Source organism: Leopardus geoffroyi, chromosome A1, assembly GCF_018350155.1.
Source record: "Leopardus geoffroyi isolate Oge1 chromosome A1, O.geoffroyi_Oge1_pat1.0, whole genome shotgun sequence".
Classification (NCBI taxonomy): domain Eukaryota; kingdom Metazoa; phylum Chordata; class Mammalia; order Carnivora; family Felidae; genus Leopardus; species Leopardus geoffroyi.
Window position 1 is genome coordinate 98,754,187 of NC_059326.1, and position 24,130 is coordinate 98,778,316.

Below are 24,130 nucleotides of genomic sequence, written 5' to 3' on the forward strand. Positions count from 1 at the left end.
CAACTTCTTCCAGACTCCTGTGAATGTTGATATTTTGACTTTTTCCCGGTGAATCACAGATGTTCTTCGTGGCATCTAGAATGATGAATCCTTTCCAGAAGATTTTTTATTCACTTTGCCCAGATATGTCAGAGGAATCATTGTCTATGGCAGCTATAGCCTTGTGCAGTGTGTTTCTTCAATAACGAAGACTTGATCCATGGGCTGCAGAATGGTTTTGTGTTAGCAGGAATGAAAAACAGTGTCAGTCTCATTGTATCTTTCCATCAGAGCTTTTAGGTGACCAGGTGCAGTTATATTTTGAAAGGGATCCTGAGTTTTTTTGTTGTTATTTTTGTTTTGTCTTTTCCTGGGCAGTAGTTCTCAACAGTGGGCTTAAAATATTCAGTAAATCATGTTGTAAACAGATGTGCTGTCATCCTGTCTTTGTTGTTCCATTTATAGAGCACAGGCATTTAACATAATTCTTAAAGGCCCTAGGATTTTTGAAAATGGTAAATGAGCCTGGCTTCAACTTAAAGTTACCAGCTGCATCAGCCCCTAACAAGACAGTTAGCCTGTCGTTTGATGCTTTGAAGCCAGGTACCAACTTCTCTTCTCTGTGAAAGTCCTAGATGGTGTCTTCTTACAAAATCAGGGCTGTTTCATCTACAGTGAAAATATGTTGTTGAGTGTGGCCACCTTCATGAATGATTTTAGCTAGATCTTCTGGATAACTTGCTCCGGCTTCTACACCAGCCCTTCCTGCTTCTTGTTGCTGTTTTATGTTGGAGAGCTGGCTTCTTTGCTTAAACCTCATGAGCCTACACCTGCTAGCTTCAGACTTTTCTTCTGTAACTTCTTCACCTCTGTCAGCCTTCATAGACTTGATGAGAGTTTTGGCTTAAGGGAATGTCGTGGCTGGTTTGATCTCCTATCCAGACCAGTAAGACTTTCCCCATATCAGCAGTAAGACTGTTTTGCTTTCTTATCATTCATGTGTTTAGCGGAGAAGCACTTTAGTTTCCTTCAAGAACTTTCCCTTTGTGTTCACAATTGGCTGTTCCATGCAAGAGGCCTAGGTTTCAGCCTTTCTCAGCATTTGATGTGCCTTCCTCACCGAGCTTGATCATCTCTAGCTTTTGATTTCAAGTGACATGTGTGTGGCTTTCTCTTTCACTTACACACTTCCAGGCCATTGTTGGGTTATTACTTGGCCTAATTTCAATATTGTTGTGTCTCAGGGAATAGGGGGGCCCAAGGAGAGGGAGAGAGATGGGGGAACAGCAGGTCAGTAGAGCCATCAGAACATACACACTATTTTTTTTTTAATTTTTTTTTTTAGAATTTATTTATTTTTGAGACAGAGAGAGACAGAGCATGAACGGGGGAGGGTCAGAGAGAGGGAGACACAGAATCTGAAACAGGCTCCAGGCTCTGAGCTGTCAGCACAGAGCCCGACGCAGGGCTTGAACTCATGGGCCGCAATATCATGACCTGAGCCGAAGTCGGCCGCTTAACCAACTGAGCCACCCAGGCGCCCCTACATACACACTATTTATTGATTAATTTTATAATCTTTTATGAACATGGTTTATGGTGCCCCAAAACAATTACAATAGAAATATCAAAGATACTTTGTCACAGATCAACCTAACAAATATAACAGCAATGAAACTGTAATACAGTGAAAATTACCAAAATGTACACCAGAGGCCTGACGTGAGCAAATGCTGCTGGAAAAATGATGCCAGCAGGGGCACCTGGGTGGCTCACTTAGTGGAGTATCTGAGTTTGGCTCAGGTCATGATCTCGCAGTTCATGAGTTAGAGCCCCTCATTGGGCTCTCTGCTCTCAACACACAGCCTACTTCAGATCCTCTGTCTCCCTCTCTCTCTGTCCCTACCCTGCTTGAGTTCTCTCTCTCAAAATAAATAAATAAACTTAAAAAAAAATGATGCCAACAGACTTGCTCGATTCAGGTTGCCACAGACCTTCAATTTGTACAAATGGCAATATCTGCAAAGTGCAGTAAAGCAAATCACAATAATAAAATGAAGTATGCCTGTATAACCATCTGAAAGATTTCTGCTTCCTTCGGGAGCATCTCAGAAATGCTTACAGTTCTATGCGGAAGTGATTTAAATGAAATCAGGTACTTTTGTGTTATGGGCTTAAAAAAAATCAAACTTCTTGGTATTGCAAATTGTAGACTTAAAAATTTTGGATGATTTAATGGTTCGAGTAACATGACCTGTTGAAATGTGTGATTTTCCAAGGTTGCCAGGGTCCATTAACATTTTTGAACAAATAATGTATGGAATTAAATTTTGTAGTTAGATACAGGCTCTCTACATACTATCAATACTCTGGCTGTAAAGTAAGTTATGACTTTAAGGAAATGAACCTACTGAAACGTGTGTCTGTCTGTATTACTCCCTCAAAACACTAACTTCATGCTTTTTTGTTTTGTTTTGTTTTGTTTTGTTTTTGACGGTGCCATAAACCTCAACCTTCTGAGGACTCACCTTTAATGTTGCAATTTATGGCATTTAAACTCCTTAATGTGGCCTACCGCCCCACCCCCACCCAACCTGGCCTTTATCTGTTTTCACCCTTGTGTCATGTTCTCTTGCCATTTCCTACTTCATTCTTTAGGGACACATGAAAACTTGTACTTCACAGGTGCCTGGGTACCTCCGTTGGTTAAGCTTCCTACTCTTGATTTGGGCTCAGGTCATGATCTCATGGTTCATGAGTTTGAGCCCCATACTGACAGTGCAGAGGCTGCTTGGGATTCTGTCTCTCTGCCTCTCCGACCCCCCTCTCTAAAAATAAATAAATAAACTTAAAAAAAAAACAACCCTGTACTTCATACCTTCATGCTGTTGCCTCTGCCAAGAAATTCCTTTTCCTCCAAATTTTATTTTATCATTCGAGTCTTCTCCCAGGTGTCATCTGACTTGAAACTATCTCTGACCAATGCTGCCAATTGACCTGCTTGGAAAGAGTAAATCACTCCTGCTTTTCTATACTTGCAAATCCTGTTAACGTGCAATGTATCATAAAGATTCGCCTCCATGGGGAAGAAGTAGGACTCATTCATCCTTTATCTTAGATTTTCTTGGGTCTGATTTTAACCATTATCAAGCTAGTTACATGCACTCATATCCTCATCTCCAAATCAGGTTCTTCATAAGGATGTACCTTTACCCAAGGCACTTTATCATCTTTACCCAATATCTAGTCCTTTTCCCCAGACATAACCCCTTTTAGCTATTTGTCTTTATTTTCTACCTAGGTAATATGCTCAAGCACTTTAAAAAAATTTTTTTTTTACATTTATTTATTTTTTGAGAGTCAGAGAGAGACAGAGCATGAGTGGGGGAAAAGTAGAGAGAGAAGGAGACACAGAATTGGAAGCAGGCTCCAGGCTCCGAGCTGTCAGCACAGACCCCCAAGCGGGCTCAAACCCACAAACGGGGAGATCATGACCTGAGCTGAAGTCAGACGTCCAACCGACTGAGACACCCAGGCGCCCCTCAGACACTTTTTTTTTTTTTTTTTTTTTTAATTTTTTTTTTTTTTTTCAACGTTTATTTATTTTTGGGACAGAGAGAGACAGAGCATGAACGGGGGAGGGGCAGAGAGAGAGGGAGACACAGAATCGGAAACAGGCTCCAGGCTCTGAGCCATCAGCCCAGAGCCTGATGCGGGGCTCGAACTCACGGACCGCGAGATCGTGACCTGGCTGAAGTCGGACGCTTAACCGACTGCGCCACCCAGGCGCCCCAGACACTTTTTTTTTTAACCTCCACTCATATCAGTTGGCTTATTTTTATGGAATATGAAGAATTGATCCTTTGTTTTTTCCATACGTTGGAGAGATCAATCAATAACCAATAATCTTAATAGTAAAAATAGAATGAAGCAGTGTTAATGAACTTGTAAAGAAATGATTTTAAACATATGTTTCTAAACTGAAGCCTCCCAGAAGGAAATTCGATTCACGATTCAAATGAATTCTCTTCTTACACAATTGTAACCAACCACACTGCGCCATATCACTGCTGTGTTACCAATTTACAATTATATGACCTGTTGAATGTAATCCATTATTTTTTCTTGGAGCTTTCTGATTCCCTGTTTTCGTTTAAAATAATTGGTTTTTAGGTCTGTGGCACAGGTCATTCTTAAAATGTTTGCTTTCACGTTTCTGTGTTGTAATGTTTCTTGGTTCTAATGAGGTGTTCCTTTCTTGGATTCCATTTTACTGTGTTACTGTAGGTTATTCATGTTTGAAGAGCAGACAGAAGGGATGAAAACTGGCCTTGTTCCTAATATCTAAAAATATTTTAATTTTCACTTACAGTGAGTTATTAATTTAGCAAGTTGTGGAATTGGGGCTGAAATCGCTCTAACCAGAACCTTTGAAGTTACTGGTAAAAATATTTTTCATCATTCGTGCATCCTAAGGAACTGTGGTGATCTCATTTTCTTTTTTTTTCTAATGTTTATTATTTATTGAGAGACAGAGCACAAGTGAGGCAGAAGTGTTAGGGGGAGACACGGAATCTGAAGCAGGCTCCAGGCTCCGAGCTCTCAGCACAGAGCCTGATGGGGGGTTCGAACTTGTGAAATGTGAGATCATAACATGAGCTGAAGTTGGATGCTTAACTGACTGAACCACACAGGCGCCCTGGTTATCTCACTTTCGTTTCTTTCTGCATGTCCTGGGTTAGTTTGGTAGATGATCGAATTTGTTTTCTTTTCCATTTATCCTGATGAGCCCTCAGTTGATGCTTTCCTACTGAAGGTCCAGTTGTATAATCAACTATGAATTTCTTTTCTGCTATTAATACTTTGACCATTGCCATATCACATATCCCTCACCCCTGCCTTTTTCTGGAACTTCCCAACCAGTTGGAGCCCCAGGATAGATTTTTTTGCTCTCCATGTCTTTTAACTTTTTTCTTGTATTTTCCTTTCATTAAAAAAAAAAAAAAATCTTGTTTTATGGTTGCGAATATTTCTTAGATTGTATCTATCAGGCTTTCTATGAATCTTTTTCAATTTAGCATTTATGTTTTATATTCCCAGTATTTCTCTTATGTCTGCTGTATTCTTTTATAACTGTATGTTCTTATTTTGTAGCTGCAAGACATTCTCAAATCTCTGTAGCCCATTAATTAGAGCGACTGTAAAGTTCTCTTTGGCTCATTAATAATGGCAGTTTCATCTTCGGTATTGATCTATACATTCATCCTGATTTTTCTCTTTTGTGCTATTGTTTACCCCAAATTATCTTAAGATCCTCAGGCGTATATTTACAGTATATAGATGTCTTGTAGTCTTTCCCATAATAGGATGGCGCAATGCTGATTGAATGTTCTGAATATGTCACATGGGTGTCCACTACTTCAGAGTATGTGGATAGAGAGAAACTAGCTGTCCTTAACTCAGTTCCAGCACGTTCCCAGCTAAAACATAACGGAGAAGAGTTCTGCTCTGAGTTACCAACTACACTCAGCCTACTTATCCAGACACATCGTTCAATTTCCTCATAGCTAGAATCTCAGGTTTTCTTTGGGGGATGGACTATTACCATGTAGCTAACCTTGCTGCCCTTAAAAGAGCATGAGGCCATTCGACACAGTGTTTTCCACTGTGAATTACAGCCACTCAATAGCTTCACACTCTACTTTTTACGTTACTTCTCACTCTCGCTCTGTCTATATCCCACTTGCAGATCTGAAATTCTTCTGAGCCTCCATCAGTGCTTTTTCCACCTTTTTATTAATTCATCCATGTATTTATAAAAATCTCTGATCCATATATATACCCCACTTTGAGAAAATTTTCTGAATTTGTTGCTTTTTTCCCCCTGTACTCTCATTTAAATATGATTTGGAGAGGAAGATACTAAGTACAGAATATCAGTCCCTATTAAACAAAAAGCCTTTTTTTTAGTCCTCAGTGCCTCATGTAATAACAGATGAATAGTATTTGCCTAAGAAATATTTGTTGAACCCAACTGAACACACAGAAAATAAGACAAATTGCATTATAGCTTTATCTTGCTTTTCTATTGATCAGGCTTGACAGGAATGATGGTGTTGTTTTTGTTTTCAGTCTTGTTTACTTCTTTACTTCTGCTTGCAACTTATTTTTCCCTTCGTTCCCCTACAGTCTTCTGTTCAGTTTCTCAAATTCCACCATTGAGCATGGTCTATAGCTATGGGGAGGGAATGTTTTCAGCTGTCTCTTTCTCTTGGTAGAAATTCCTATGACTCCCATTCATTTCTCTTTTTAGATCTTTGCTTCTGATGCCACATATTTAAAATGTGGTTGTTTTGACAAATCAACATCAAAGAACTTAGAAGAATGCATAAATTTTCTTGTATAGACTCAAGTTGGGGTTAAATTCTTTCTTTCCTCTCATTAAGTTTGTAATTGAAATGCTTATAGTTGAGAGTTGTTACTGAAGAGACCCTAGAGAAAGATTCACTCAAATTTAAAGATCATTTTCTTTGTTTTTGAGGCAATTGAACTATGTATTATGTGGTTTTTATTTAAACAAGATAAGTAGGATTTAGAAAAGTTCTAAATACATCTAGAGCAATATAGACAGATATTTAAAGATATACATAACACTTAAAGTATCTTCATTGTTTGGGAGAGTGACTGAAATGTTCTCTGTGCCAAACTGTGGAGCTAAGCTTGAGGAGTCAACAACATAGGAGGAGAGGTTGTCACGTGTCACCAATGCTTTATTTCTGCCTTCCTTTTTCTCTGCCTAATCCACTCCTTTGTGCCTACCTGAAACCATCTGAAATTGGTGAGTTTGAAGACCTCGAAAATCAGACCCCAGCTGGGAAAGCTAGGAAGGAGGAATGGAAGGGAGGTCAAGACATGACTTTTCTCCCAGAGACTACTTTTGTCCAGTTCTCTCGCCCAGCATATTACCTATTCTGTGCAATCAGTGCTCTCTGCCAGGGAAACAGATGGAAATCCATGCTTATATGGTCTGAGTGGAACACATATAAATAGATAATTCCAATCCATTAATAAAATAATGAAAGGATATAATAAAAAGGAATTAACAAAAGGATAAAGCCACGTGAGAACATAGGTAAGGGATCTCCTAATTCCTTTTTTCATTCTGGGTAAATCTGTCCCAAATTTCACTCTAATGATTACTCTACATTGTCTTTATTTTTATTCTTTGTAGTTTAGTATTTATGGAATTAATAGAAATGACTTTTGGATTTCCACAAATAACTTAGATCACATGATCACTTCATTTGTGCCAAATCTGCTTCTCTTTTACGAAGATATTTAGGGCTATTCCCCAGACGTGAAAACCTTGAGCTTATGCGATTCCTAAATCACAGTTACCATTATTCTTAATTATTCTACGATCAAGCCATAGCTTCTTTGTATGTGATGTTAACCAGAACCTGCTAGAATCATCATGCACATCACCTGCCCTTGTCCTTTCTTTAACTCTCTCTGCCAATGCCATTAGCAGATTCCTCTATCGACCTGAGTAGCCACAATTAGACAGATGGCTCAGTTTCATGTTTGAGGCACACGTTTGTCCTTTGCATCTAACGGTTAGGTGTGCCTGTTCTTTGACTGATGACCAATGTCTTGTTTCTTCTCACCTCCCAATATCTGCCAATAATCTGTCCCTCTAGTCCTACTTTGTCTCATTTTGTTTTCTCTTTAATTCCATCGTGCCTGTGATTATGATTCCTTTCGTCGCAATATGATACTTTAAAAGAGTTTCGGGAAACACTGAAGCGTAATTATAAGGACACAGTGTATTCCTTGTCTAGCTAATTTATTCCTCTCTCGCTTGGCTGCCATAGAATCTAACCAGCCAAGCAAATAAACCTCAGCACCTTTCAATATGTTCTCCACATGGCAGCTCTAAGAATTACTTATATTCTTTCTTTCTAACTTTATTTAACCAGTGTTAAATATTTATTTTATTTTCAAGTTATAAAATGTTTCACACATGACAGAAAATAAATAAATTAATGTAATGAATGTAACCCAGGCTTAACAAATGTTAACCCTTTATCAAAATTACTTGGCATCAAGTTTTAAATTATATTTTTCACGTTTATTCATTTTTGGGGGAGACAGAGAGTGAGCGGGGGAAGGACAGAGAAAGAGACACACACACAGAATACCAAGCAGGCTGCAGGCTCTGAGCTGTCAGTTCAGAGCTGGGTGCGGGGCTCGAGCTCACAAGTGGTGAGATTAGGACCTGAGCCGAAGTTGGAGGCTTTACCAACTGAGCCACCCAGGCGCCTTGACTTTACATCAAGTTTTAAAAGAAATAAAGTGTTTCAGCTGTAGGGCTGCTGCCTCTTGATATCCATTCCCATTTCTCTTTGCCTAAACTTGACGTGTATTATTTATTTTCATAGTATACAAATGAAACCACCCTTCTCTATATAAACAAGACAGACACACTGAGTGTGTATATTTTAACTTTTTTACATTCAACATTAGTTTTTTGGGATTTACCCCTGCTGATAGATATAGTTCTAGTTACTTCCTTTGAACCACTTTATGTTTTCATACCCAGTCACTCGCTTACAGATATTTAGACTGTTTCCAGTCTTATGCTATGAGAAAACAAACAGCCTGCATGGAGCTATGCTTCTTCAGCCCTATGCACATCTCTTCAAGTTCCTCTGGAGTGGTGTAGGCTTTGTTCATAAAAGACCTATGTTGTAGGATATGGACCTTACCCACTTTATAGGATGTTGTCAAACATTTTCCCAACAGACTGAATTAATATAGGCATTAGCAATGTGTGAAGTTCCTGTTTATCCACCACATCATCATCATCGGTTGGAATTATCAGATTATTTTGTTTTCACAAACTATTGAGTAAGAAAGGCTATTTCATCTGTCTTCAGTTTGCCCTCCCTTGATTATTTTTGAGGTCGTTGGCATTTTCTTGATTTTTGGAAATTTGGCACTTGCCTTGTGTCAGTTACTTTTTCATATCATTTTTTCCAGTTTTCATGTGTATATGTGTACATAAGCTCTAAAGTTTGCTTCATTCTTTTTTTTTTTTTTTGCCTAAATTAGTACTGATACAATAGTGTTTTAAGAAAAATTTAGATTGTTTTGGCTTAGTGTTTGTAGAGCTGTATCAGGTTTCATGAGACTATTTGCCTGATGTATCTTATGGGTGTCACTTTATGTCAATCCATGTCCCTTTTTGAATAAATTATTGTAATCTACTTATATTTATTATGATTACTAATATATTTGAAGTTTTTCTATCTTATGCAGATTTTTGTTTGCTGTTTTTTTTCTGCCTTTTTAGAATTTGCTAATTTTTCCTTACTCGCGTTTTTAGCTTTACATTATTTTAGAAAGTATACATTTGTCTATTTTTTTTTTAATTTTTTTTTTTCAACGTTTGTTTATTTTTGGGACAGAGAGAGACACAGCATGAACGGGGGAGGGGCAGAGAGAGAGGGAGACACAGAATCAGAAACAGGCTCCAGGTTCTGAGCCATCAGCCCAGAGCCCGACGCGGGGCTCGAACTCACGGACCGCGAGATCGTGACCTGGCTGAAGTCGGACGCTTAACCGACTGCGCCACCCAGGCGCCCCAAACATTTGTCTATTAATTCAGTAGTGTCCCTAAAATTTTTTCATATGTGTTCTTGACTTAATGAATCATAATCAGTATCAGATAGCTAGTGATTCTTTATACACACACAAATACTGTGAGCTGAAAATGCTTTCACTCTTGATTGTTCTCCAATCAGATGTCACTTTCCCTAGTATTTTACTTACACATTTTTCTCCTCTCTCAAACTAGTCATCAGTATATTATTGTTTTGTAATAAATGCACACTTTTATTACTTTACAATGTCTCTGCTCATCTATGCTGCTTGTATTCCAGCCCTTTCTTCTGGTTTTTTACTTCTTTCTGAATTGTCCTTTATCAGTACTTTCAACACTGAGCTGTGGAAAGCACACTCTCTTAGTCTTCATTGTCTAACAGTGTCGATTTCACCCTCACTTTTACAAAAGAGTTCAGCTATATTTCCGATGGCTTTCTTTCATTATGAAACATATTCCTAAATTTTCTTTGACTTCTCTTGCTTGTTTGAAAATCAGTCAGCCTGATTTTTGTTACTCAATACATATTTGGTGCCTCTTGTTTTATTGTTGTAAAATTTTTTATCATTACCTTCTTAGGAGAAGGAGACATTTCCTCCTTTTCTCGCAGGGTTTTTCTAGCTGATTGAGGAATTAAATTGATGTGGAATAGATTAACAAGAAAACAAACAAAAAAAATGTTTATTATGTGTACATGGAAGTCCAGTAATGCAATATACCCAAATAGATGACTAAGGCAGGCAGTTTTTATACCTTTTAGACAAAGAGAAATGAATTCTTTAAGAATCGACAGGATAAAAAAAAACAGATGTTTGAGAACTTTAATTAGTTAAGGAATTCTAAGCAGAATTTGGGCTCAGGTGATAAACTGGTAAAAAAGTAACAAGATTTTTTTTCTTCCAAGATTTTATTTAAATTCAGGTTAGTTAACATGTAGTGTAGTCTTGGTTGTAGGAGTAGAATTTAGTGATTCAGGTTTGTTTCTACAGTTTTCTTGTCTTTGAAGTTCCTATCTCTGGGGATAAGGTTGCCTTTTTACTTCTTAGTACAGGGGAGGTGCTTTTGATACAAAAGATTTATTTTCTGCTTTCATGGGACATAGGAGGGTTTGAGTGTCCTTGTGGCCTGGTTCCCAAGTAACCACTGGGCTAGTTCCCAAGTAGCTTCGATGCAAAATAATTAATTTGCCATTGTGGTTCCTTTTGGGCAGCCTGCCCTTACCTCCACCCTTCTGTGTTCTGTGTTTTCATTATGGTATGTCTGACTGTAGGTTTGTTTCTATTGTCCTGTTGAAACTCTTTCAGTTTGTGTACTTCTTGAATCAGGTGATGCTTCCATTCTTGAAAAATAGCCATTCATTGTCTCTTGGAACATCGTTTCTCTCACTTCTGGAACCCTTGAAAAATATGATACTTGATCAGTACTTGGCAAGGACTCTCCCGCCTGACTGCTAGCTAGCTTTCGGGCCTCACATGGTGCTCTTCAGCCTAGAGTATTCTTTTTTTGCTCACCCTCAGGCGCTGTCTTCTGTCGAAGGACCTCTGTCAGGCTCTTTCCTGAGTGGACTTCTGGAATCACGCCTCTCCAACTAGTTAACAGCCACTCATCCTTCAGGAGGCCTTGCTGACTTTTCTGATGAGGTGTTTTTATTCTCCTCTTACAGTATCTTGATTTGTCATTCAGAACTCCTGGCGCATTTGTACTGTGACCGTTGTTTGTTTGAGTATCTAGTTAAAGCCAGGCCCTTGCACCAGATTCCCTGCTCCTCGAGAGCAGTAAGGGTGACGCTTGAACCACACAGGTTTGAATCATGTGGGTCCACTTAGATGCTGATTTTTTTTCAATAAGTACAGTACAATAGTGTAAATGTATTTCCTTTTCCTTAGGATTTCCTTAATAAACTCTTTTCTTCGGCTTACTTTGTTCTAAGAATACAGTATATAGGGGCGCCTGGGTGGCGCAGTCGGTTAAGCGTCCGACTTCAGCCAGGTCACGATCTCGCGGTCCGTGAGTTCCAGCCCCGCGTCAGGCTCTGGGCTGATGGCTCGGAGCCTGGAGCCTGTTTCCGATTCTGTGTCTCCCTCTCTCTCTGCCCCTCCCCCGTTCATGCTCTGTCTCTCTCTGTCCCAAAAATAAATAAAAACGTTGAAAAAAAAATTTAAAAAAAAAAGAATACAGTATATAATGTATATACCATACAGACTGTATGTTAATCAACTGCTAATGTTATCAGTAAGGCTTCCAGTCAATGGTGGGCCATTCGTAGTTAAGTTTTGGGGACTCAACTGATGCAAATCTTTGGCTACACAAAGAATCACCCCTAAGACCTGTGTTGTTCAAGGGTCAACTACATTTTGTCGGTTTTAGTTTTTTATTCTGTTGGCATTTTGTAGGCACTCAGGAAATAACAATGTAGAGACTAAAACCAGGCAGGAGCTACAAAACTACAGTAAAATCTTGGTTTGTGAGCATTATTTGTTCTGGAAACATGCTTGTTTTGCTTGTTAACCCGAAGCACTCATCTATCAAAGCGAATTTCAAAAACCATTGGCTCAGCTGTGATCATGTGACATTCGGCATCACATACTGCTCGTATTGCAAGGCATCACTCGTTTACCAAGTTAAAATTTATTAGAAATGTTTGCTCATCTTGAGGAACATTCGCAGAACAGGTTACTCTCAATCAAGGTTTCACTTGTATCAGAGACCCGGGCAGTACTAATTCATCTTTGACTATGAGCTTCACTTCCTTCAGAGTAGACCAGCTTTCCCTCCTTCTCTGCAGATATTTAATGCGATAAAAGGCTCAGGGTCAGTAGTCTCCCCATGTTAAATAGATACAGTGCCTGTGAGCCGAAACTGTCCCTCTATCTCTCACATTGTTTAAGTGCCCTGCCCCTTGAATTTCCAGGGTGTCTGGGCTAGAGCTGCAGAATGTGGAACCAGCTCTGGGTCATTTCTGGATAGATCCCTTGTCCCCTCTTTTATTCCAGAATAACTGCGCAGATGTGTCTTTTAAAAATAACAACTTCAGGAATCAAATAAGATATAACATGTTTTCATTCACTGTTAAACTGAAGAAATAACCCTCGATGCATTTATTTAACAAGTATTTATTGAGCCCCTTTTGAGTGCCGTTCACTACGTTAGGCCTTTAGGTTACAAGAGTAAAAACGAACAAGGTCTCTGATCTCACTGAAATTAGAGTCTAGAGAGGGAAGACTATTCCAATACTCTTCCTACTACTAAACAATCAAAAAGTATGTGAATGCTTTGAATGAAAGAAATAGGGTTTCGTGGGAATATTTAACAAATTAACATGACCTCTATGGGAGAGTGCAGTCAGATGGTAGTAGTAGTAGTAGGAAATTGCAGTAGTATTGTTACAAAGACTTATTGTGACTTGACACAGCATCTCAAGAAGAAAAATTAGTATGTGCAAATGTCCTGTGGCAGGAAGCAGACTGGCAATGATGAGGGTCTAAAAGAAGACCTGAGAGGTTTGAGAACAGAAAGGAAAAGGGAAATTTAGGGGCACCTGGGTGGCTCAGTTGATTAAGTGTCCAACTTTTGATTTTGGCTCAAGTCATGATTTCATGGTTCATGAGATCAAGCCCCTCACACTGGGCTCTGCATTGACTGCACAGAGCCTGCTTGGGGTTCTCACTCTCCTCTCTCTGCCTGCCCCTCCCCCAGCTCGTGCATGTGCATACTCTCTCTCTCTCTCTCTCTCTCTCCCAAAATAAGTATTTTTTTTTTAAAAAGGGGGATTTATTAGAGTTGAGGTAGTCATTTGAAGAGGAGAGATGGTGGTGATGTGTTATCTCTGTACAGTACAATTGCGACTTGTACTGGCTAAAAAGGACCAAGTGTTATATTTTCAGAAATTTTGTGTGAGCCACCTGCTAAATACCCATTATTAAAAATAGAAGTATATAAACTCATATTAAATAAATTACATTAAAAATAAAGGTTTTCTAATTATCCCAAGTCATTCGTAATTATTTTACTATATTTTACTGTTATTTGTGTTCCTGGGGTTATCTATTCTTTTTTTAATTATTTTTTTAATGTTTATTTACTTTTCTTTTTTTTTTTTTAAGTTTATTTATTTTTGACAGAGAGAGAGGCAGAGAATGAGCAGGGGAGAGGCAGAGAGAGATGGAGACACAGACTCGGAAGCAGGCTCCAGGCTCTGAATTGTCAGCACAGAGCCTGACGTGGGGCTCAAACTCACAAACTGCGAGATCATGACCTGAGCTGAAGTCAGATGCTCAACCAACTGAGCCACCCAGGCGGCCCAATGTTTATTTATTTTTCGAGAGAGAGATTGACAGAGCATGAGCAGAGGAGAGGCAGAGAGAGAGGGAGACACAGAATCCGAAGCAGGCTCCAGGCTCTGAGCCGTCAGCACAGAGCCTGACACGGGGCTCACACCTACGAACCATGAGATCATGACCTGAGCCAAAGTCGGACGCTCAACTGACTGAGCCACCCAGGCGCCCCTCTCCTGAGTTTATTTTTGCCTGTTCTGTCTGCATGGTAGAAACATCTTACAATGATGTGCAACTGTGCATTACTTTCCAACCTCACACACAGTGATGTCACATTTACTGACTTGAAATTGACCACAGTGGGAGTTTCCACCAAGGAAATTGGCACACTTTTCAAATCAGAACTCCCTTATACCTGTAAAAACCAGCTGTTAAACATTGACCAGCACAACACTGAAGCGAGACTATACAAGACCTTGGAGACAGTGTTAAGAATTGATCTTTCTCACAGGAGAAATAAAGAGGCACTGAAAGATTTTAAGCAGGGAGTCGACAAGAGCACATTTCTATTTTTAAAAAATCCACTGACGCTACAGAAATGAAAAGGGGAAGCAAGGTGACTTTGGAGAGCCCATATGGTAAATAATGGTGGCTCAGACTAGGACCAAAGAAATGAAAATGCAGAGAAGTGGATTTAACATATACAGTACTTAGGAGCTAAAATAGAAGGCTGAGCTCTGGCAACAGTAGCAAGAAGCAGTCACTTAAGACCCTCATGAGGAAGAAGTGAAATCTCTACCTCTTCCCTAAATTCTGGATGCTTCGGATGTTTTCATTTTGAACCCAATTCTGCCACCATGTGTCAAAGAGCCAACTTCACAGTTGAACAAACCTAGGCCCGAATTAGGAGAGAAAAATCTGCATATGGAGACGTGAGATAAAAAAGACTATATCCCTACAAAAATGAATTATTTAAAAAGTAATCTGTAACCTTTCCGTCTTCATTGATGGCAACCCTGAGAATGGACTCGGAGATCTCTGACCCAGGGAGTATAAATGACTGTGTTCTGATACCCAGCATTTGAGCACATGCTTTGCTTCCCACGAGCTGCCCCCCAGACAATGACTGGACAGGACTGAGACCCTAATGCAAGCGTGTTATGGGTGATGCTAGATACCTTCCATGAGTGGCTTTAACACCGTGACCCCCCGGTGACCTTGCCAAACATCCTTAGAACTGCATTGCCTTAGATGCTCCCTCCGACTTCTCTGTCTTCACATCAATTCTCCTTCACTAGGTAGGGGCATGCATCATGGTCTGATGGTTCTGCAAGACTCATTGATGCTCCTGACTCTGCCTTGTGTCTAGGGCAGGTCTCGAGATTCTGTGACTTGAGTCCCTCCTCCAAGTGATAGCACACATCAGTAGCCTAAGTTCCCGGGTCCAAGAGAAGTTCCTGCCCCCTTCCCCAAAGTCAAACAGCTGCGATTCCTACCCCTTCTCAGAAGCAGGAGACTGTTGCCTGTGTCTTAGATGTTACAGGTGTTTTTTTTTTTTTTTTTTTTTTTTAACCTCTTCCTTTAATGCTTAAGTGATCGTTTTATAAGGGACAGAGATCTGGGAAATACCTGGGGTTTTATGCCTGTGTGCCCAGGAGGGACTCATTCATTCTATTCTCACCCTCATCACCCCATGTGAGAGGCCCATGGAATGAGTGAAGACAGACTGTTTTGTGTCTGAGCTCCTGGGGATTCTAAATTGTCATGATAGCACATACGCCACCTTTAATTATTCATTCAAGTTCTAGCTGTTTCCTCGCTTTCGTGGAGGCTGCCTGTTCCCTGTGATTTGCCAAAGGTGAAGCAGTCGTTGTGTCCTTTCTCTCCATAGAGGGCTGGGGACTCTTTCTGGTTCAGTTCATTGGGAATCCTTGTGATCTCAGTTCTGTGATGGTCTCAAGAAAAGTGATGATTTTGCGGAGTAGCTGGCTTTTCTCATTTTTAGCACGAGATTAGTGTTTGTCCCATAGGTTTCTACATGCTGAGCCGGGAGAAAGTTCCCGCCCCTTGATATTAAAAATAAGTTATGTTTGTGCATCAGGGTTTTTATCTTTGGTGGGTTCAGCAGAATCGGGAATAGAATGTGTACGTAAGTCATATATTATATGGCGGGCATGTGAAATCCTCAGGTTATCAAACAGTCGACGCTCCTATGGTAACCATTCTATAAATTTCTTTAATGGTAACATTGACAGTGGAATCCACAATCCAGTATTCATTAAGACTCACATAGCCGATTACAGCTAGACAGGGAGACATCGTTTCTAGGATGTTTTGCTTCGGGTCATTCTTCACCACAGTTACCTTGTCCTTTCCACCAGGTGGTTGACCAGATTGATACCCTGACCTCTGACCTACAGCTGGAGGATGAGATGACCGACAGCTCCAAGACGGACACCCTGAATAGTAGCTCCAGCGGCACGACGGCCTCCAGCATAGAGAAGATCAAAGTGCAGGCCAATGCCCCTCTCATTAAACCCCCCGCACACCCCTCTGCTATCCTCACCGTCCTGAGAAAGCCAAACCCTCCGCCGCCTCCCCCACGGTTGACACCTGTGAAGTGTGACGACCCCCAAAGAGTGGTGCCAGCCGTCAATCCTCTAAAGACCAATGGAACCCTTCTGCGAAACGGAGGCTTGCCAGGGCCGCCGAACAAAATTCCCAACGGAGATGTCTGCTGCATCCCCCCCGGTAACTTGGACAAGGCTCCAGCACAGCCTCTGATGCACAGACCTGAAAAAGACAGGTGTCTCCAGGCAGGACCTCGGGAACGAGTTCGGTTTAATGAGAAAGTGCAGTACCATGGCTACTGTCCGGACTGCGACCCCCGGTATAACATAAAAAACAGGGAGGTCCACTTACACAGCGAACCTGTCCACCCACCGGGAAAGCTTCCTCACCCAGGCCCCCCGCTTCCTCCTCCACCCCATCTCCCTCCTTTCCCCCTAGAGAATGGGGGACTGGGAATAAGCCACAGTCACAGCTTCCCCCCTCTCAGACCTGCAACTGTGCCTCCTTCCACTGCACCAAAACCACAGAAGACGATCTTGAGGAAATCAACCACTACCACAGTGTGATGTATGCCATTTCAAAAACTTTTTGTGCTTTTTTTTTTACTTTCTATATTATAAACATAAAATAATAAGTAAGGAGCACTTTCTACTCAAGCAATAAAAAGCCCAAATATATTAATTCTGCATTCAGCAAAGTGGCATAAAAAAAACACCTGGTAAGTATGCCGTGTGTTGTTTCTATCCCAGGTTTACGTTATTTAAAAAGTTGCATCACCAGAAACCACAGAACCATGAAAAGGCTGAATATGGTGTGTGTGTGTGTGTGTGTGTGTGTGTGTGTGTTTAACTGACCTGTGATAAACAGTGACCTGCAGGTTTCAAATAGTTTGGTTTACTATAAGAGATGGAATTAGATTCATTTTATTCATGCCTAACTCATCTATGCATTAATAACATATCACCCCCCCCAACTTTGACCCGATACTTTTTAGGAAGAAATTTTAATACTGAAGGACTATTTTGTTATTTTTTTTCTAAAGATGTTTGTCACTAGTTTTACACTATTAAATGCTGAGAACAATACCAAAAAGTTTATTTTCTATACTATACAATTATATGTTCAAGCTATCTATGTAATGAAAGATTTTGTCTGTGGAAATGTCATGTGTCAATAAACAACAGTACATAATGGCAAAATCAGATGTTCCTCAGAATTAAAATGCAGCAGTGGTTCATTTCATCCCTACTCATTTCACCGAAATGGGTAGCTATTCTGACAGAGTGTGGAGAAGATTATAGGGAGCATCTGCCAGAATTTTCCAAGTTCACTACCGTAGTCAGGTCATAAATAGTACTTCACGCATTTTCATAGGATGTATTGTGGTCTCCCCAAGACCGTATATGGAGTGTCCCGTTGACCCAGTACATGGCCAAGCCCTTTAAGGCCCTCCTCACACTGAGCATTCCTCCAGGACATACCATAAACCAGTATGTTGAAGCAGTGGGATGGTTTGCCTCCTGCATCAGCAAGCTCTCTGCCTTCCAAGGAAATCCCTATTTATCAGAAATACAGCGGAAAATAAAGATGCTTCTGGAATAGGATGTTTTTAGTATCAGCCTTAACGCTGTTTCCCCTCAGAGTTGAAATATGTCAGGGGTCTTTGTCATATTTTAGGAGGAAGAGAAGAAATCCTTCCCTCCTAATATCTTACAAAAGCCCTCTCTTAAGTCTAACTTGCCAGCTTACGTCACTTACCCATCCATGGACCACGCTAACTTCCCAACTACTGTGATGTGGACTGATCGGATATTTTGTGAACTAGAAATGAGCTTATCTGTCCTAGAATTATGAAAACAGGTGCATACCTGAACAAAAGTTGTCCATGACATGGCAAGAGTAGAGGGATTCATCTTTGGTGGAAATTCGTTTATTGTGCAGCTTAATAAAGAATGTTTTAATCTTTTAGACTATCTGGCTTTTGATCTCAAAACTTTAATTTTTTGTTGCTACAGGGAGATAGTCATATTTCTTTGTCGCCATTTTCAAGCCGTATTATGGTAATTTGGAATCCTTTTTTTCACAACTTCCTTTTAAAAGATGATAGCATACCTTAGGCAGATTAACAGAAAAAAATAGGCATTACTTTTTGAAGGAACAATTTCATGAGTAAAAAAATAGAGGATGTCATGTTGCAAATTTACTCAGCATGATTTTCTTTCCTGTGTGTGTTGGCAATGAAGATAATGCAAGCAGAATAAATCCAGTGTTGTTGTTTTTTTTTTCCAGAAAGTTACAGAACATAAGACCAATTATAAAGACAGGCCATCATCTAAAATTTATTAATTGTTTGATAAGTATATTTAATAAATCTGACCCAAGTAAATAAAGAATTGACTCACCAAATACCAAAATATTATATTCTTAACATTTTCATGCATTCATTGAGGCTTGATATGAATAAATCCAAGATTTCATCATCTTTCTAGGTTTTAATAATTACTCTCTTTCCAATGTGTATCCATTGTTAGACCATGTAGTGTTATAAGCAGTCTTTGAATACATGCAGCTTTCTCCCTTCAGCCCATCTTCCTTCCACAGCCAGTTATGTGTGACCTAATAATTAGCTTTTAGTTCGAAACACTGACACCTGTCACTGTCTGGGAGCCAATATGGATCTCAACGTAGAGCTTCTTAGCAGCCACAAATCATGCACAGAGTAGATAACTCCATTGCAATAAAGCAGATTGAATAAGCTGAATAATTCATGCTGATCCAGTAAGGACATTGAGCCAGATGCTTAGATACAACCAGTGAGGTTCAAATTCACATCTCTTCTTCCAAGTATAGACCAAAGGTACCCCATGGGAAATCATCTTTTTAAGTGTGATTGGTGACATACGCCAAAACGACAATACCTGCTTTTGTTCAACACATTTACAAGTAAATTTTGGCCTGGAAAGCTGAATTAAATACCAACCTAAAAAAGATAAGAGGTATTGACCTTCTTCTCTTATTACACTTTATTATATAATCAGAATTAATGTTAGATCATATGAGTGTTGGGACTTTCTTTTGAGTTTATTTCCATATGTTATTTCATTTTGTTTTTCATTAAGGTATGGAATATATTGGGGGTGCCTGGGTGGCTCAGTCGGTTAAGTGTCTGACTTCAGCTCAGGTCATGATCTCTTGGTTCATGTGTTCGAGCCTTGGGTGATGCTGTGCTGACAGCTTGGAGCCTGGAGCCTGATTCCGATTCTGTGTCTCCCTCTCTCCCTGCTCCTCCCCAACTTATGCTCTCTCTCTCTCTCTCTCTCAAAAATAAATAAACATTTTTTTTTAAAAAAAGGTATGGAATATATTGGGCCAATGTATTTTTTCCCAACTGGTAATTTTGAAACATTCCCTGGAACATAGGTCTTTAAATATATATAAACTTCTAAAACATGAAAAGCAATGAACATAGGGCATCATAATATTTGCCTGGAAACTTCTAATTAAAGTGTCATAAGTGGCAATGCCGTTTCTATCATCAGAAAACATTGCTTTCCAAATTTAAATTCTGCCCATCATCCATTAAATCATCATAAAACAGGGCAAATAGTTGCTTTTCCTGGAGATTCCAAAGCAAAAATTCCTATTTCGTACCCCTCAGGACAGTTCTTTTTCCCAGTGTGCATTCGGAGCCTTTCATTTCCCTGAGGAGTATATACCCCCAAGTTAGCCTCCGTCCTCTTTTGAAGGGGATGTTCCTACAAAAGGTATGAGGGGATTGCTGCTTATGGCAACACTCATTCAGAGTGAAACATATGTTTTTGTTTGTTTGTTTGTTTGTTTTTAAAGTAGTATCTAGGGGTAACTGGGTAGCTCAGTCTGTTAAGCTTCCGAATTTGGCTCAGGTCATGATCTCATGGTCCATGAGTTCTAGCCCCGCATTGGGCTCTGTGCTGAAAGAGGTTGGTGCCTGCTTCGGATTCTGTGTCTCCCTCTCACTCTGCCCGTCCCCTGCTGGTACTCTGTCTCTGTCTCTCTCAGAAATAAATAAACATTTAAAAAAATGTTTTTGAAAGAACTATCTTTTAATTAAATTGGCCTAGGCAAGGGTTTGTCTTGCTAGTTTAAACAACGATTATCCCAATTTGGACTTAGGAGGTTATTGTATCTTATCTGAGAAAGGCAAAGAGAACGTAAAAAATTGACCAGAGTTCCCTTCCGTCTCTAAGTAGTTACAGCAGTTATAAAAGGAGATAAAACTGATTGTTTTTTTTTTAGGTCATGCTTAAGCTAAATTTAAAATATGTGCTCAAAAATACAGGGCATGCCAAAAGAGAAATGTGCCACTCTTCCAGTTTGTTATTATATTCCTACCTTCCCTCATTAGCTTAACATTATTCTAGAAAAAAAGAAAATGAGCCTGGTATTAACTGAAGTGGTTTAATTAACCTAAAAAGTCTTGCATTTGAATTTTGCCTGCATCTAATTATTTAATGAATAAAGGTCTAAGGCATGGTATTATTTGACTTTCTCTGGACAGATCAGTAGTTGCTTGCTTTTGGCATTACCAGGAGCAGCCGCTATATACTGTCTATGCAAAACCTTTTATCTACAGATTCTAATTATAGCAAATTAGAATTAATATTTATTAATATTAATAAATTCTACAAAATCTAATTTTTAGATGCTCCATGAAGATACATAATTGCACTGGGAATGATGTAATCAAGTCACGAATTGGTGCCTTCCTTGACAAACTTTTTTCCATGGAAAATACGCAGTAATGCAATGTCAAGTCTGGCAGTTGTCCTGATTCAGTTTCTCTCCCCTGATTCTCTATTGGTAGCACATTTTGCTGCCCTTGAATTTGTAGCAGATTGCAGTGCGATGTACTTTGGTACATACTGATGATTTCTAAGTGAGGGAATGATTTATGAGCAATAAAGCTCTGTGAAAAGCCTGCATCTCATAATTAGATAAAATGCACAGAATCTCACAGTTACTAGACGCTGTCACCAAATCACACGACATTTTCCAGGTCGATTTGCTAAGTTTTCAGACTAAACATTTTGGAGTTTTAGAATCGTTCAAGTTGCCTGATTCTGAAATAATGACAGATGGGTTACTTCCATGAGGGCACACGTGGTGGTGAACATGAAACTGCAGGTAGGCACGTCTCGTGGGGCAGCAATTCTGTAGGGTGTCATTATGTTGGAAGCCCTTGGATTTATCATTCTGGTCTTTTTGAGGAAAAAACTAAAGTGGAACATAAAGACGCTCTGCCAATAACCCTCTCTCAAATATTGCTTATAATTCTGACTTCTTTTTTTTTTTTATTTTTAAAAAAAATTTTTTTTCAACGTTTATTTATTTTTGGGACAGAGAGAGACAGAGCATGAACAGGGGAGGGGCAGAGAGAGAGGGAGACACAGAATCGGAAACAGGCTCCAGGCTCTGAGCCATCAGCCCAGAGCCTGACGCAGGGCTCAAACTCCCGGACCGTGAGATCGTGACCTGGCTGAAGTCGGACACTTAACCGACTGTGCCACCCAGGCGCCCCTAATTCTGACTTCTTAATCAAGGATAGGTAAGCTAATATTAACTGTTTTCTCAAACTTTACATACATTAGAGTTTCTCTAAGTTCTCATAGGGATGTATAAGACAGATGATATTACTCTGATTTTACAAGTGAAGAAATCCAGGACCTCAGTTTCAGTATTTTGCCAAAATCAACCCCTTAGTCAGTGACTGAGCTGGCATTTTATGCCAGCTTGACTCCCCATAATTTCTCCCCCATCACATCACCATTTAATTATGTTCTTCATTGCCCTGAACTTTGCAAATCTTTCCTTTATTCTGAGCAGCTATTTTGACGCTTGGAAGGGGTTACCTAATGCTATTTTGACATTCTTAATATGTTTGATCTTTGCAGAATATAAAAGGGATTTCAGGCAATTTAGCAACCGTCTAAAATGAATGAGCTGCTGAATAATGCCAGCCTCATTTTCTCGTGTATTATATCAGCAGCCTCACCTTTCAGGGTTTTTTTTCCCCTAAGTTCAAAGACTGTCTATTATTTTGGTTTCTTTCCCTAAGAAGTTTTGGTTTCTTAGTATGAATGCCTTTTGACCATGAACATGTCACTTCCATTACCTGTATTTCATTTGTAAATTTCATCTATTTGACATTGACCCGTGCACTAAAAATAGCAACTGATCCATTCCATGGAACCACTAAAGAACGAGCGCATTAGAACTCTCTTTACTAAAAACTTTTCATCCTTTTGCTACTAGACTATAGATGTGATTTTCCATTGTTTGATAGTGTAGTTATCAATTCTCCCAACCACCAAAGGGAAATTTGGACCAACAAAATAAAACAGTGGAGTGCCCTGGAGTAGGTTTGGGTAGATATTGACAAAACATGTGATATCTAACCCTCATCAAGGACTTCCTGTATGCCAAACATTCTACGTGTTTTGTATGTTGTATTTTCCCCTTGTAACACCATTTTCCCTCATAGAAACCCAATGTATTAGACACTATCATTATGTACATTTTACAAATGAGGAAGCTATGGCTCCAGCATCAGGCTGCCCAAGATTATAGAGCCAAGAAGTGGCCAAGCCAGAATTGCAAGACCGCCTAAAACCTAGCCCCTGCGTTGTGCACAGGTGACCTGTGCAGCTGAAGGTCCCTATTTCACTGGAACTTGTCTGAAGCTGTCAAAAGACATACCATGAGAGGAGAACAGTCTCTCTTTATAAGTCAAGATAGTCTAAGTGTGGTAGCAAACAACCATAATATCTCAGGAGGATCTGAGTTATTTCTTGTTCACTCAAAGTTCATCTTAAGTCCAGGAGGCTCTCCAGGCAGCCATTCAGCAGTCTGGGCTCTACAGGTTTTGTACGGACACCATCTGGTCAAGTGTCCGCTTCCAGGACCACAACAGAGGATGGAGCTACTTGTGCGCTCATCTCAGCCTCTGTACATGTCCCTGGCCAAAGCTAGTCACTGTAGTCCCCATATGCCCAAGAAAGGAAAGGAGATCTGCACATCCATGAGTACAAGTCGTACCTACCACTGTTCCTAAAGGGGTAATTTTTTGGTGTGTGTGTCATTCGAGTATATTATAGACTATTATAGACCCCTTCCCATCCTTTCCTTCTCATATTACTTGATAGTCATTTAATCTCATCATAAATTAGGATGACATCTTATTTTAAACAAAGAGAGGAAAGAAATGGACTTAACAGCAGCCCTGCTAAAAACTTAGTGGAGGGAATTGACAGCATTTACTAAGATGAGGGATAAGTTGTATTACAGCCTTTAGCTACCATATTTACATTCTTTCTGAGGATCTCACCAACCTACATGTGATAGTTCAGCATTTTAGAATCGCGTACTAAATTTTCAGTAGTCGGGGTGCCTGGGTGGCTCAGTTAGTTGTCCATCAGACTTTGGCTTAGGTCATGATCTCACTGTTAGTGCGTTAGAACCCTACAGCAGGCTCACCGCTGTCAGCACGGAGCCCACTTGGGATCCTCCGTCTCCCTCTCTCTCTCTGCCCCTACCCCGGTGGCACTATCTCAAAAATAAATAAACATTAAAATAAATAAAAATAAATAAATTTTCAGTAGTCAAA

The 24,130-nt window shown here is 39.8% G+C and overlaps 1 protein-coding gene across 3 annotated transcripts in view; it reads left to right on the top strand.

The window, feature by feature from the left end:
• The window catches only part of PRR16 (proline rich 16), a 303,196-nt gene that overhangs the window by 184,916 nt on the left and 94,150 nt on the right, over positions 1-24,130 (top strand). For 2 of the 3 annotated variants that reach the window (XM_045486771.1, XM_045486760.1), the window contains one exon: positions 16,299-18,461. In XM_045486771.1, coding sequence (XP_045342727.1) covers positions 16,299-17,054 — 756 coding nt within the window. In that variant the 3' untranslated portion in view covers positions 17,055-18,461. Of the gene's footprint in view, positions 1-16,298; positions 18,462-24,130 lie in introns of those variants that run through there. The other variant, XM_045486753.1, reaches the window with a different exon arrangement.